The sequence below is a fragment of the Choloepus didactylus genome, chromosome 12 (assembly GCF_015220235.1).
Source record: "Choloepus didactylus isolate mChoDid1 chromosome 12, mChoDid1.pri, whole genome shotgun sequence".
Taxonomy (NCBI): domain Eukaryota; kingdom Metazoa; phylum Chordata; class Mammalia; order Pilosa; family Megalonychidae; genus Choloepus; species Choloepus didactylus.
Genome location: NC_051318.1, coordinates 26,550,763 through 26,566,941, shown reverse-complemented (window position 1 = coordinate 26,566,941; position 16,179 = coordinate 26,550,763). Strand labels below are relative to the sequence as shown.

Sequence of the window (16,179 nt, the reverse complement as noted above, 5' to 3'; positions counted from 1 at the left end):
GCACCCGAGAGCTGACCATATTCAACATCATTCCATGAGTCAACAATACTCATCGAGCATTCACTGTGTGCAAAGCTGAGTTCTCAGGCATAAATATGAAAATCTCTAATTTTCATGTTTAGACCCTGTACTTTTGCAATTACTAGACAGTTGCAATTTAATAATGCCTATTAATTATAATAATACAATAAATGAAAATATCATTCTTTTTTTCCCTCCATACAAATGACTAAGTTCTAATGTGTACAGGGCCCTAACAATGGCCAACATAAGCTAGATCCTAGACTTAATGCTAATTTACAGTGGAACATTAATGTTCCCATGATACCTGAGAATTTTTGCCCTACCAGAAGTCCTACAAAACCTACATACCCAAAACTCTAGCTCAAAATTGAACAAAATCTCACTAAAAGAACCTTCACTTAAAAGAAAAGAAGAATGGACATATACACAATTGGTACATAGGATATTTCCCTGGAAAATACATGTTTGGGATTTTGCTTTTAACATTCTCCTTTTTTTTTAATATCCAGTTTTATTAAGATATATTCACAAACTGTATAGTCATCCACAGTATACAATCACTTGTTCACAGTACATTATATAGTTGTGCATTCATCACCACAATCAATTTTTTTATAATAAATTTTATTTTGAAATAAGTTCAATCTTACAGGAACAGTTGTAAAAACAGTACAAACCCCATACATAGAACTCCATCGTACCCCGACCCCCCTCCCCCGATACCCCGATCCATCACCTTTAAGATCCTGTCACACCAGTGTCTCTTTCTTTCCCTCCCTCCCTCCCTCCCTAACACCCATCATCTATTGCTCTGTCCTCTGAACATATGAAAGCAAGCTGCGCATATCTTTGAACAAACAATATAATTCACATATACCTTTCCCATGAACAAGAACATTATTTTATTAACATTCTCCTTTTATGTGAGAAGATGGATGATCCAAGAAGAAGTAGGTGAGAATGAGAAAGCTTATACAAAAGAATGGGTGGAAATTAACTCTCAGCAGGTACGAAAAAGCATTGGTTAAGTTGCTTGCCTGAAGTCATATCCAAATAGTAGAATTATATTTGGTTAATTCCTGTTCTCAGGTGAGATCACCAATGGATGATTTAAAAATGAGTAGGTCTAGCAGTTCACACATCCTTTCTTAGGTAAGCTAGGGATGCCCAGCAGCACTCTATAGGGGAGACTAGTGTTTTGTTTACTGTCATGTGAGTTGCAAATTGATTCTATTATGTTCCTTCATCTTTAACTACCTTTATGTGTCGTTAGTAATGAAGTGTCTCTGGGCTTTTAAATAGGTTGATTTCTTTAAGAACAACTTCGTCAGTCCTTCAGAAAAATAAAGCCTGTGGCTGCTCCATTGCAGAGATGTTAGCTTGAGCTCCAGTCACAACATGACTGGCTAGTACCTTCTCATCATAACCTATTTCCATCACATAAGCCTTAGCACAACTAAAGATTGGTTGAATCATTTATGTGTCATACAAGACAGTAAAACTCTAATTGTTAACATTAATTTCACTGATGTAGTTGCAGCTCAGCAAGGGGTCTCCTCCATTCACTTACCCAGGCTTGAAATCATTTCTAATTCACAGAGTCTTGGGATAGTGAAATGGTAAAGAGACAGTGTGCTTTGTATATGGTGAAGTGAAATCATAAAAATGTCTTTTTAATCTGATGATCGGTAGAAAAACCTAGGGATGTGGTCCAGCTGCTAATCAGAATGCATTTCCATTTCTGTGGGGATTTAATAAATCTTAAGGACTCTCTGTAGTGTTTTTAGAAAAAAATGTCCAATTTTTAAGGTTAAAAAAATATTGTATGACATGGCCCCAAGACATGTAGATCTTTTCAGGACTTAAAAACTCAGAGATTAACTTCAGGCAATATGATTAAGCTAGCAGTAATATTTGTATGACTGTTTGCTATTTGCCTCAAGTTTTCAAAGAGGTTTGCAAAAATCATGAAATAAGATGGGCACACTTCATTCATTTATTCAAAAAGTGTATTGAGAGTGTGTCTCGTACCAGGCATGTACTGAGTTGTATGGATTTGAAAATAAACTGTAGACTCTGCCCATAAGAAGCTAATAGCAGGGAAATACAGGAAATCAAATGTGTCTTAAGCAATAAGAAATACATTGCAACTATATGCTAGTTTCAGAAAACACTACTTATCCTTAATGCTTGTGAAACTCAAAGGTTTTATGCAATTTATTCTATTTCCTTTTGAAATGCTTGTCATGGCCCACTAAATTGAATTCTCAGCCCACAAATTTGTCTTTTGAAAAATAAAGAGGGTAGTAGGATTTCTATGGCAGGGTCAAGGGAGATGAGAATGAAGTGGCAAGAAAGAAAGTACCAGCTCTGAGAACCTCTGTTTCTCATGGCGAAGACCAGTTTTTTTATCCTGCACATAACAGGAGACATTAAAGGACTTTAAACCTAGACACATTTTGGTTAAATTGTGTTTTAGAGTAACTACTTAAGGGTATATGGAGAGACAGACTTTTCTCTTTATTTTTCTGTTTTATTTACATATAGACATATATGCTTTGAAAGTGATGAATTTTAAAAAATGATTATTTGTAAGGCATATAAGAAGGAGCACCACACCACCTGACTAGTCACTTCATCACTTCTTCCTATAGTGCTGGGTTAAATGACAATTCATTTTAGACATAGGATTAGCTGTTCTCTACAGTATCCCAGTTGCTCATCCTTTCTGGGGTGATTGACATCTTCTCCGTGACATGTCACTATGAGCATAGATTTAGAGGCCCAAGGAATTGGCAATATCAACCAATGCACCATGTGTAAAAAAATGCAATTACAAAAGTTATCAAAGAAATAGTCAATGTCGCTTGTCAAGAGTTTGAATCTACATATGTATTTTTTATTTATTACTTAAGGCCTGGGAGCTATTACCTAGTAGCCAGCCAAAGGAGGTAGGTGAGGCTTTTATTCAGCTGGTGTGCCCTGGTTCTACCATATTGATTGTTAAAATATTGAAATCTTTCCATATCAGTTGGCAGAAGGCTACTGTCCTGAGACCCCCAAAGTCCCCTCCCATACTCCATTGCCTTGGTTGTACTAACCCCCCCTGGCTTCCAAGTGCCTTCTTATTTAAATGTTGACACACCAAGAGGTCTTGGGAACCACAGTTTCTTTCTCCTCATTGGTCCTGCCCGATGCCCTTTTGTCATCAAATACTTTTGATGGGTAAATTTCATAATTAGATAAAGAAATAAAAATTCCTAAACAAGGGTTGTGAGAAGACCCAAAAGATGTTACCATTGTAATTTTTTTTTTCTTTTTCTTTTGCTACTTCTCTGTGGTTTGCTTTGTTTTCTTCAGAGGGAAGGTGTCACTAGCTTCCCATCCCACCAGCCGGCCTCTTACAAACAGAAAGGTGGGAATATCATCCTCTCCATCTTTGTTTTTGGAGAAAAGCAAGGAAGAATCATTTACCCAAACTAAAGCATACTTTGCTGAGACCGACAGTGCTGCCTTGCCATGCATTGCGTTCCAGGACTCCTGGATTTACATTACCACCTGGCATTTAGGAAATGTAAAAATAACAGCAATATAAATAACTTCATGACCTATGAAATTATACATGAGGAATGGGGCTCTGGGCCAGGCGAGCTTGTTGTTTAGGTGTTGCATATTCAGCTAATTATAGGAAAGGCAAGCTACCCAAGTACAAGGAAAGGAAAGGAATTGAAGAGGTTTTGTTTTGTTTTGTTTTTTTGCCCATCATTATGGCAGGGACAGAGTGAATGTGCATGAAAGGATCCAGTTAGTTAAATTTAAAAGAAAATTGGCACAATTTAATTTTCAGTGCATTTTTGGGTACTGAAAACCTTATTTATGCTGACAGTCATTTTTTAGCTTTACTATCAATGCATTCTTCCTCTGCTCAGCACATATGTTGTTGAAGATACCACTCTATTTCCTATTTCAGTTGGTGTTTTCTAGTGCAAATCTCCTTAGACTTGGCAGAGGAGTGGGTGGCACGAGTTAAGAGTAGGGGACAAGCAAACATTTCCATTCTACCCTACTTAACCTACAGGATAAGTATTTGTGGCACTTTCTGCCACAGAAGCATGCTTAAAACACAAGTTCAAGAGGAATTTTGATTTACTCAAGAGTGGTGATTTCATAGGGGGTTATTAAAAAGTAGGAAGGAATGCTGGGCACCCAACTCTACCCTTTTAAGGTTAGCAGCATGTCAAGTAACTTAATTGCGTTTTTTCCACCCTTCAATCCTTTCCATTGACTACAGTATTAACATTTTTCTCCATTCTTAAAAGTTATCAATTCTTGTAGTCATGTGTCTAGTCAACATATTATGGGGTACAGCTGTGTCACAAGAATTATTATACGTGAACGTAGTGGTCTGTTTCCAGTTTCACCACTATTATTAGACATTAGAGCCCTCTCTGTATATTAACAAAGGGATGATAAAGGTGTTTCACAGAAGGTTAGGGTCAATTAATTAGAACGGTGCCACTTGAAACATACAAATTGAGTGCATGCCCTACATGAGCTTTCATAACCCCCCCTTAAATATGGCACTGTATTCACATTTAAGCATCTTATGCTATCCCACGTGTGAAATCTCTCTCCCTGTTGAAGTTCAGGATTAGCCACTGTCCCTATGTGATTCCTTACCCTTGACATTTATCTTTCTGGGAGGCAAAGAAGCCAAATGTTTAGTTATGTTTTCATGTAAGACGACAAGTTTAATTCACTTTCTAAAAGTTTGTTATAGCAGAATGCAGTTATCTTGGGAATGATTTCTATGTCCTTATTTGTATTTATTTCTCTTGTCCAATAATACAAGATTTTTTTTTTTTTTAATCAGAGATTAGAAAGCAGCTGTCCCTGGAATCACTTGGTTTTACACAAACTAGATGCCTATTTCAGGTCTAAAGTGATCATATTCAAATTTAATTAAGCACCCACTCTCGGTATCTGTAAGCACAGTCTAGCTGTAACTTCTAAATTTTAAAAACAAGAACTTGAGACGTAACAGGTCCATGACAGGTGCTTCGGCATTTGTACTTTTCCTTAATGCCAAGTAGGAAAAAACAAGCACATTCCCTTCACGCAATAGCCTTTCTGAAGAGGAATTTTCCTATAGACTTGCAAAATGAGTTCTAGCCAGCATGAGTAATGAGTTTAAAATGTATTTTCACATTTTTTATGCCTTACATAGTTCTCTCAGTATTAAATCAGTCAAACAACTATAGTTTGTTTTTCTCCTGTGTTACTGAAAACTGGATCCTATCTCGTACAGTTCCAAAATACACGTTAAAATTGTTTCACCTTAAGGTAACTAAGAGAGAAATTATTTTCTTTAAATTCTTCTTAAAGAAACATTCCTTAGCACATTTAGTCCTCATTCTCCTTGACCTTTCTGTGCGTTTGGTACTGTCAGTCTTCCTCTCGTTTGAAAAGCTCTTCCCTTCTGAGTGTCCAGACTGCCAGACCATCAGAGCCCCACATCCTCCACCTCCAATCCCCTGCCTGCTTTTCTGTATCCATTATCAATCGTGTTTTGCCTTCTGCATCCTCACTCTAGAAACATCTCTTTTCCTAGAAGGTATCCTCTCTACCTAGAGTTTTTTAAATCTCTCCTAGACATTTTCTTTCCACTTCTGATAAAAGCTCTTGTTCAAAAAATTCCCACCCAGTTTAACCCTTGGATTTGTGGTTGTCACTCCAAAGTCAACATGCACATCCTCAAACTTAAAATCACATGGCAAATAGAGCATTTTTCAAACTGCTCCTTCATTACAGCTCTGACTTATTCCCAGTTCCTTCAGCTCAAACGAATTTTTAACTCTGCTTCCTCCCTGACTTTCCATTCCATCTACCACTGTGCTAATCTGAATTCTCACTGATTTTCCAGCCCGTACACTACTTTGCTGGATCAATGATCTTTTCAAAGTACTGTCTTCTTCGTGTGGCACCCTCGTACAAAATATTCCTAAGATGCCGCATAAACTCCAAACTTCTTCTCTCCCATTTCTCAGTGCAGAGCTGTGGGCAGAGCCAGCCTCCTCTTTCTCTTGGATGCGGTCATTTCTGATTCTGTTGCTTTACACATTTACACATTTTGCTTCCTTTCCCTCCTCCTCTTCACATTCTGTCCATACTTAAAAATCCAGGGCTGTTGTGTTTTTTTTTGTTTTTTTTTTCCTCCTGCCCACTCTGCAAAGACTCACCTGGCTGCTCCAGCCCATCCTGATTTCTCTTATGACTTCTAAAGCATTTTGCATAGTGCATTTCAGCCCCGAGTTGTTTGATACTCTTTATCACTTGTATGGAAGGAGCCCTGAAGGTAATCGCCCTTTGGCTTGAGTCACCACCCAGAATCCTGAGAAAGGGCAGCTTTTAGAATGTACCTGAGATGTACCTCTCATATTTGTTGATATTTATGACTTTAACAAATAAAAACAACAAACAATAGCTCAGCTAAGTAGGATGAGAATTCCACAATGACTATTCTGGATTATCATTTCCTCAATCTCCCCAAGAGAAATGCACAGCTATCTGTACTGTTTCTGTTGTAGTTACCACTTTGTGCCATGGAATCTTGTCATTTATTGGGGCTTATCTTCCCTCTAGAATGTAAGCATTTTAGGGATCATTTCTTTTATATGTAAATTTCTTGAAGCACTTAGCTAAATCTTAACACAGAATTTTGACCTTAAGACTTTATAAATACTGATTGAGTTCATGGAGAACTCTCCCCTATGGAGGAGGAATGTGGTAGGCTTACCATGCTTCCTGGTTAAGTTTGACTCTTACATACAGCTCCCCACCCCGCAGTAGCATAAAGCTCAAGTCCCTCTGACTGCTTCCCCAGGGATGGCCTAAGTGCTGTGCCTTTTGCCAGATTTCTTCTATTATTTGGAGTGAACACTTATCTCAGTCACCCATTATATTCATCGTGTTTCTCTAGTGCCCACAAACCTAGTCAAGGGAACCCCCCTCCCAAGTGAGAAGCTTCTCTCCTCCCCTACAGAAGCTTTGCGTACCTTCCCCAAGAGAAGTTTCTTGCCTTAGCTTCCATCACACCTCACCACTTCCCCCCAACAAAATCTTAACTGTTTCCTCTCCCAGAACACCTCCCCTTTAGTTAACTTACTCACGCCTCTAAAATCTGTGTAAACTTGTAAAATGGTCCTGTTACTATTTGAGAAGTGATGCTATCCCCACTTGGCCACTGCATCTTCAAGCATCTGTGTAAAACAACAGTGAAAGGCAGGCATGATCAACAATAACCAGATGTTATGTTGCCTTGAAATCTTGTTCAGTAATTTCACACGTGTTCTTCTCCCCAGTAAGTGTAAGCTCATCAAGGGTAAGGATTTTATCCAATGAATTACTTCTGGGACACTCTATCCTTAGAGAATGAAGCTTATGCAGTTCAGAAGGCCTTCTTTAAGAAAGTGAATAAAAATGACAAATAATTGGGTAGGAAAGTGAACATTTATTTAAAATGAGAAAGTAAGTCCTGGAAAATTATACATTTACAAAAGCTGTCAGATATACAATCATATACACATTGATTGAGTCCTTCTCAGAGCTTTGGAAAAGGCATGTGCAAGTGAGGGACCCTAAATTTTACGTTCATTAGACTTGCAGTCTCCAGTCACTAAGTATCCAGAATAATGTAGAACACAAAAGAAGCATGCAAACACTTACCAATTTCTTGATATTAGAGATTGCAAATAAGATTTTTAAAAATTAAACATGTCTGGAACTTGCATTTTGATGATTGCTAGGACAGTAGTGACAACATATGAATCCCCAAACCATGGGTCCAGAATAGATTTAAAATATCCATACATAGTTCACACTCTTAGGTAGAAAACAAACATCTCTGGCCCTTTGAATAAGTAGAAAATGTTCACCACAGACAATGAGACATTGTCCTTAAATTACAATTTTAAATAAGTAGAGATTGGAACTCAGGTTATATATATTATCAACAGTGGAAATCCTTTCAAATGTTTCAAATAATCTCAGGTGAATGGGAGAAATGACTGCTGTGATGTATGATTTTGTTATAATCATTCACATGAGTTTTTCATTAGGAAACTGGTCAGCTAATTTACAGTTACAAAAAGTGTAGTTTTTTCAGCAAACAAAATCTCTACAGCAACATAGTTGTCATAATTCACTTACGATTCATTCTTTCTCTCTTTCTATGAATATTTATTGAACACCATCTATGAGCCAGGCACTGTTCTAGGCATTGGAAATATGACAATGGACAAAAAATACATAATTGAAGTCATGGAGCCAATATTCTAGATGGAAAATTTTTTAAAAATTGAAATGCAATGTGTCATGCAGACAGAAGGACTAGGTAGAAAAACAAAGTAGAGAATGGGGAGATAAAATGCTTTGGGGTGGGTAAGGCATTCTGTTTTCTAGAAGGTGGTCTGAAAAGGCCTTTCTAAACAGGAAAGGTCTGACCACGGTCCTGAACAAAATATAGAGATTCTGCGCTTTCCGGAAAAATGAGAGGCAGGTTGGAGAAATGCAGAGGAGCTAAGGGATTGGGGGCAGAGAGCCTCAAGGGGAGAGTGGTGGGAAATTTGGTCAAAAGTTAGTAGAGGGGCAAAGCACAGAGGGTCCACTAGGCCTCCATAAGTCTTTGGAACTTAACCTCAATTAAGGAAGAAACCAAGAAACCATGGAATAATTTAGTGGGGAAATGACAGGCTCTGACTTACATTATAAAACAGTGTTTCTCAGCCTCAGCACAATGGACATTTGGGGCTAGATGATTCTGTGTTGTGCCTGGCTGTCCATTGTATTACAGGATGTTTCACGGTATCCCTGGCTCTATCTCTCAGATGCCAGTACCACCTCCCCCGCAGTCCTGACAACCACAATGTTTACGGACATTGCCAAGTGTATCCTGGGGGACAGAATCACCCCCTATTGAGAACCACTGCTTTAAAAGGCTTGCACACAATGAATATTTTCATTATATAAAAACTAAGACAAGACAACTGGATTATTTTGTGTATTAACATTTAGAGATTTGTTAGAACTCCCTATCCACTAGATTAAAATTCAACTTAAATGTGTCTATGTTGCATAAATGTATTTAATAATCATATTCTGATATAAAGACAAAGACTTTACCTTTAAGTCAAATCCTGATATGATTCATTTCTCGCCTACCCGTTAAAACAGCACCTGGCTGGGGTCACAGAGAAATCCTAGATACGGGCTAAAATTAAAACAAAAAACACAGATATTCTAACGACCTGGTGTTACAATGCAACAAGCCTTACCAAAGGATGCCACTAAATTACACAAGCCACTTATTTCACAAGATGCAGAGATAGAAAAATAACTCAGACACACCTTTAAATCATCATACAGGATTTCACAGTACTTAATTCTCTACATGTTAGCTCACCTACATTGAGTCTCTCAATTTTTTTGTTATTGTTTTTTGTTTTTTGGTGTAACCGACTTTTCTTCAACCTCAAAACCCTGATGGTCTCTGCTCAAAGACATGAAGACACTTGCTGCCTTTGTTTTCTCTGTATTATTCCTTTAAAACTTCTCCTTAAAGTTTGAGTCTTATATATATACTTCTATAGCAAAGACCTCTCCAGACATCATGCCAATTTTCTCTCCATTTGTTATGTCCTAATCCCTTCATTATTTAAGGGCAGTGTAATGGGAGAGTTTTGACAAGGAAGGCTGCAAACAGTCTTACACTCAGCTGCCAGTTTGGACTGTGAAAAATCCAATTGGTGAGTTTCTGCATTTGACCCTCATTATGGTTGAATCCAGAAATTAACAAGTTGGGGCACCTAGATTCTACATGTTTGGATTTACCTTGGAGTAAGGATTTTTATGAGCAGTAGCTGACACAGAATTTAAAAAGCCAAGAAGGCCCCAGTTAATATCAATGAATAAAGGTAACCCTGAAGTGGAGACATCTGTATTGATAGTGCAACTCTATTTTAACTACCTGGACACATTTTTTTAAAACCTAGTTTCCAATTCATCGTCATTGAGGTATGTTTGATAAAGTTACAGAAAAGAATCTGCTTTATCCTTTACATCAGCAAATGAAATAATGAGGAAAGACTTTATGCAGAGAAGCAGAGCATAGAGGAATGAGTGTGGGTGGATGGCAGAGCCCTGCCCGCCTCGTTCTGACTCAGGCTGCAACACCGACTGGTTGGGAAACATTTGCAGATGGATTAACCTCCCCAAGCCTCAATGACCTCATCTCAAAAACAGGCCCCATAGTGACAACTTCTCAAAACTGTTTTGAAAAGCAAGAGCAAAATCAAGTACAGCATCGAACACGGGGTTGACATATATAATAAACACTTAGGAAATGGTAATTACTGAAAGAGCAATGTGAATAATTATCACTATATTGACCATTAATTCTTACTTTTCCTCATTTCCTATTCCAACCCAGAACCACCCTTGTGTTGAAATATTTTCTAAGATAAATATGTAAAGAGAATTTCAGCAGTTAGTGTAAGGGTTACAGCCTGACTTGTATGACAATTTTTTTAAGAACTTTCTTGGCTACGATTTAAGCTGCCAATTGGAAATATAAAAATATGTTTAATTGCAAAAAATGAAGTTTTTTACTATAATTAATATATAACAATTGTTTATGGGATAGAAATCAATTGCAAGGCAAGTCTGCATCGAGTATTAGTACCAAGAGTTAACAACGTGTCTCAGATGTTTGACCTATTACCACTAGATGTGTGTGTGCGTGCATGCGCATGTATAAAGACTATCACCACTTACCCTGGCTTCAGACCCTTTGGTGACCTCCCATTGTACTGAGAATAAAATCTCAATTCCTTTCGAAGGTGACCTCCCAGGTCCTGTATGTTGTGCCCCTGTTCCTTTTCTCACTTCTTTGCTTCCACTTATGCACCTCATTAGCATGCCACTGACCTTGGTTTGTTGAAAAGGCTGAGCTCTTTATTCCTTCAGGGGCTTTTCAAATGCTTGGGAGGTTACCTTCCCACCAAACTAGTTTCTTTTCCTCCTTCTTATCCGAGTTTAATTTTACCACATAGAGAAGTCTCCCTGACTCACCTGGCCTAAGAAAGCCTGCTGCTTTCCATCCAGTAGGAAGTCCATCATTTAAAATTATTTCCCTGTTTTTTTATTGTCAGTTGGTAATTTCCAAGCAATAGGTCTGTTATATTCACCATTGAATCTCCAGGACCCAGAAAGATTCTGACAATAGTAGGCACTCAGTAAATATGGTATGGATCAAAAACAGTGCGTTCTCTGCCTGACACATTCAAATGGCCAATTCTTGAAACACCAGGGTTTCAAAGAGAGAAAGAGTTTATTGCTAAGCAAAAGCAGGAGGTCAGATGGCCTGTTAGCCTAAAATTCTGTCTCTCCAAACTGCAGTAATTCTGATAGTTTTATAGTATCAAAGATGGACAGGTTTTAAGATAATGAGCACAGTGGCTCAAGATGATGAGGTTACAGATGATCTAATTACTGAGCATGCACAAATTGATTACGTGCTTGTCACAGAATCTATGTAAGAAAACGGTGGTCTTAATATGATGATGGGCATGATTTTTAGTATTATAATGAGGTATAAGTCACTTGTAGGCTAAGGTTTAAGCTATTACATGTTAGGCAGGCCCATTTTGGTTATATACAGCTGTGTTTATCAAGATAGCTTTGGAATTGGGGTGGGCTCGTCCTGAGCTGACTCAAGTCCCTTCATTAATAAACATGAGGGGCTGTCTTTAGTGATCATGAGACTCTAAAGTTGAAAAACTAGATAAAGGGGTACAAGTGAGGGTCAGTCACAAGGTTTTTATAGTCACAAGGTCACAAGATAAAGGCTATATAGTTATACAGTCATTATCAAAGATCAAGGCAACTGGATTACAGTTCAGCAATTGCAGGTATTTCCTTCTGGCTATTCTAATACACTAGAAAGTAAAAAGGAATCTCTGTATAATGATTCAGTGGTCATAATCATTTGTTAAATTCTTCTCAGTTATAAATATCTGAATTAAACAATGAAAAACAAATTAATAACTTAAACAGAAATAAAATTGTGCCTAGAGACAACTTTAAGGCCAAACTGGTTATACTGATTTTAAGAAGATTAAAAATAATAATAAAACATACAAAAGTTGATCAAACTGAAGATATTTTCAGTTTCAGCCTGTTCAATAATTGCTCATTGTGGAGAGCTAAAACAATTAAGATCACTCTGACTTTTCACATTTGTAACAGTTCTTATGCATATTAGCTTGGCCCAAGGTCCTTGTTTTTTTAAGTACAGGGGAGTCCAAAGTCTCAATGGCTCATTGAATCCTTTAAAAATAAGCTAGTCTGCCTAGATTTCAAGATCCTGGTAATTTTGCCTGCATTCTCCCTATCCAGCATTATCTACCTCTACCATCTTCACACACCTTTCTTTCTGAGCAGACTGGCTAAGCATGGTGCTGGTGTAAATGAGAGGCAAGTGAGGAGGTGAGGAGAACAAGTTCCTGATTACAGAGTAAGAAGATGCAGGGTTGAAAAAGGGGAGAGGGTTTCCTGGCAGAGGGTATGCTTACACCAAAGTATGAAAACATGACTCAGTATGGAACATTTGGATAAATGCCCATTGATTGTTGTGTTATTTGCATGTATGTTTTGAGTGGCCAGGAGAAAAAATACCAAGAAGAGGGAGTTAGGGAGGATCAAATCAGGAATAGGTTGAAGGACAAGCTCTGGAGGGCATTCCCTCTTTCTCTCTCCTTCCTTCCTTTTCACTCTCCCTTCCTTCTCTCTTCCCTCTGCTCTGCCTTTCTGTATTTCTTTCTGTATTTCTGTCTTTCTTTCTCTTCTGCCTCTGATTCTTTCTTTCTTCAAAGTTAGGTAATAGCAAGTCATTTAAGAGTTTTAAGCATTGGGATGACAATCTGTCTTTTAGGGAAAAAAATAATCTAAACTAAACCAAACATATACCATCAGAATAAATAGGTTAAAGGTCCATTCTGTTTCTTCCCAGCTGTGTGACCATGTGTAACCTTAATTTCCCTTTCAGCAAAATAGAGATAACATCTCTCTCTCTATTGTCATTTTTTGGTTATTAGGATGACATGATATGTAAAACATAATCAAGCAGATTATGCTTATTATCCCTTTAGAATAAATTGTTAGTCTAAAACTTCAGAAAGGCCTAACTTTAAAGACAGAATCTACTATGCACCGATAGACAAAGAACAGAAGCAGTACCCATATCCTTGATGTTGAGTCAACACCCCTTCCCCCCAAAAGTTTGGGGCTTTTAGGAGGTTTCTGGAGAAGCAAGAGCTAATCCCAGGTATGCCTGCCCACTCTCAGGTGGGAACCTGGCTCAGGTGGAGTGAGGGGGAACAGGAACATGACGACCGGGATGGACACTTGTGCTTCATTTGCAAACTCTGATAATTATTGACCTCGCCTGAGGTTCATAAAATAGTTATGGAAAATATTATCCCAGTTAGACCTTAGTGCAAATTTCTAGCATTCTTTATATTTCACTTTATTAATACTATGTAGCAAAAAAGAATAAAAAGACCCCATTGGCCCTTCTGCTTAATCTGGACCATAGCCTCTACTGGGTTATTTTACGGCTTGACACTAGATATTTAAGTAAGTTTGTTAAGGCATTAAATACAGAAGTAGTGTTTTGAGGCTTACTATTCCCAAACTGATAGTAATAAATTGTATAATAATTACGGAAATACATTTCCTATTTTCTTCAAAGCTGTAAGATTGCCCGAGTTCTATTAAAGTCAATAATTCAGAAAACTTAGTAACATGAACTTACTGCCATGATCTTCTTAGGAAATAGCTTTCTCAAGAAAGCTGCAATGACAACACTGTAATTACAAGTCATTTGACCTATGGTACCAAAAATTCATTTAAATACACTTTAAAATAGCAAATTATGAAATTGATCATCACCATTTCCCTTTGTGTTTAACAGTGTTATGGCAATATTTGGTGAGTATTTTGTGTGTAGGCTATAAATTTGATTAAGGATTGCTATTAATTTACAATTTCAAATGTAATTCATGTTTGATTTGATATGTTTATTATTTTCTCCTAATACTTTATTCAACTAACTCAGTATACATCATCAGAAAAGAATAATCTTTTCTAAAATTTATTTTAGGTTTTGAAACTAACATGAACTTAACTAGCCGGGATGATCCTAGCACATCAGAAATTGCATCAGAGACTGAAGATAGAAATGCAAATAACCATGGAATTCAATTATCCAATTCACTATCTAGTTCTATAACTGCTGAAAATGGAAATTCTATCTCAAATGGTAAGCACTTTTTAAGCTTCTCAGAAGTAAATGGATAAAAGTTTTAAGCTGCATAAACTTCCTAGGAAAATTGGATTTAAAAATTAAAAAATAAAACTGACTTAAGAACTGAAAAGGGGAATATAAACTGGTGAACTTCACTCTCGGGATTATTGTCAGCATATGATTGCTTAGGCTAAACAATTAGAATAGTATTCAGTATTAGATTACTTTTCAGAGATTTTTATGAAGTATTGGTCTGTGAGAACCAGTATAAAATTAGTAGTATTTTGAGCAGAAGGAAGAGATGGATGCTTAAACTGTATTTTTAATTATGCTGCATTTTTCTTCTCATAAATTGAGAAATGTGAGTGAAAATAATATTGAAGGAATGATAAATGCCAATCTTGTTTTATGTATTTAGTTTGAGCGTGTCAATGTGTGTTCCATTTAGAAACAGTCTTGGCTGCATGTATCTAAAAGCTAAGAATGGCTTAAACAAATAGTTTATTTCTCTCTCACATAAAAGAAGTCCAGGCTATAGTTCACAGTAATATTTTAATACTCTTTCATCAACAGTAACAGATGTGCTACACCAATACTATGGGTCAATAATAGGGGGGTTAAGGGGTATGGAAAGATTTGGGTTTCCTTTTTCATTTTTATTTCTTTTCTGGAGTAATGAAACTTTCTAAACTGTTCTAAAATTGATCATGGGGTTGTATGCACAACTGTGTGATGATATTGAGAGCCAGTGATTGTATACTTCAGATGGTATGTATGGGGTGTGACTATATCTCAATGAAACTCATTAATAAAAAATAAAAAACAAATTAAAAAGAAGGAGTCTAGGGCCTCCAGTTATGAACTGACTAGAAAAATTCAGATAACCCTTCCTTCTGTGAACAGCCAGGAAATCTGGACAAAACATTTTTCTAAATCTGATTAGAGGCCCTTGAGAGCTATCTAGGCAGTAAAATATGGGAAGAGATATGGGGGTACGGAATGAAGGCCCAAGCAAGTAATCCCATATTCTAGGCTTTTCTCCTAGGACATCTGGGGCACCAGCTGATCTAGAGGAGACAGTGGAAAGTCGAACTGTGCCTCTGACTGGTCTTGGATGGGTCCTTAAACTGTCTATCCTCAGAATAAGAATGATCCAGAAATAGAAACTGCAGCTCAGGTGTGCACCATCTCAACCCCTGAAACTGCAATGTGGTGCTCTAGGGCCCACAGGTATCTGGGAGAAGCAAATGTAAATCTATCCTAAAGAGCAGTAACAACATCCTAGGTTTCAAAATATTCTTACAAACCATATTCCAAAACTACGAAGTTCAACACACAATCAAAATGAACCAGACACATAAGGACACAAAATAAGATAAAAAATTACAAGCGTAAATAGCAGTCAACAGCAGTGTATCCACCGGGAATTAAAATATGGAGTTCAAAGATATGTATTTTAAAATAAGTTTGTTTACTATGCCCAAGAAGGAAAAAGAAATGGTAAATCATAAAAAAGTGTCATAAATCATGAAAATGGAAATTCTGAAATTGAAAAATACAGTCATCAAAATTAAGTATAATAGAGGAAGAGTTTAAGAGTTGCTAAAACAGTTGTTTAAAAAAAAATAAAAACCTGAGAAAGTGAAAGATAAGTCAACAAATCTTTGGAGTGAAACACAGATAAGAAAAAGAAAGGAAGTTCCAGAAATGATTAAGTGAAATGGAGGATGCAGTGAGAAGGTTCACTCGAATCCTAGGAAAAGTAGAGAGAGTATAAGGGCAGAAAATATGTT

General features: G+C 37.1%; 1 protein-coding gene and 1 long non-coding RNA gene across 3 annotated transcripts in view; one reads left to right on the top strand and one right to left on the bottom strand.

The window, feature by feature from the left end:
- Nucleotides 1-16,179, bottom strand: part of LOC119507295 — a 175,582-nt gene that overhangs the window by 84,055 nt on the left and 75,348 nt on the right. Inside the window, exon 2 of one of the 2 annotated variants that reach the window (XR_005211190.1) lies at nucleotides 9,205-9,292. The exons of the other annotated variant lie outside the window; for it this stretch is intronic. This is a non-coding gene — a long non-coding RNA (uncharacterized LOC119507295). The remainder of the gene's footprint in view (nucleotides 1-9,204; nucleotides 9,293-16,179) is intronic. 2 annotated transcript variants of the gene reach the window in all.
- MYO16 (myosin XVI) overlaps nucleotides 1-16,179 on the top strand; it is a 580,757-nt gene that overhangs the window by 524,340 nt on the left and 40,238 nt on the right. The window contains exon 33 of the mRNA XM_037800457.1: nucleotides 14,243-14,401. Coding sequence (XP_037656385.1) covers nucleotides 14,243-14,401 — 159 coding nt within the window. The remainder of the gene's footprint in view (nucleotides 1-14,242; nucleotides 14,402-16,179) is intronic.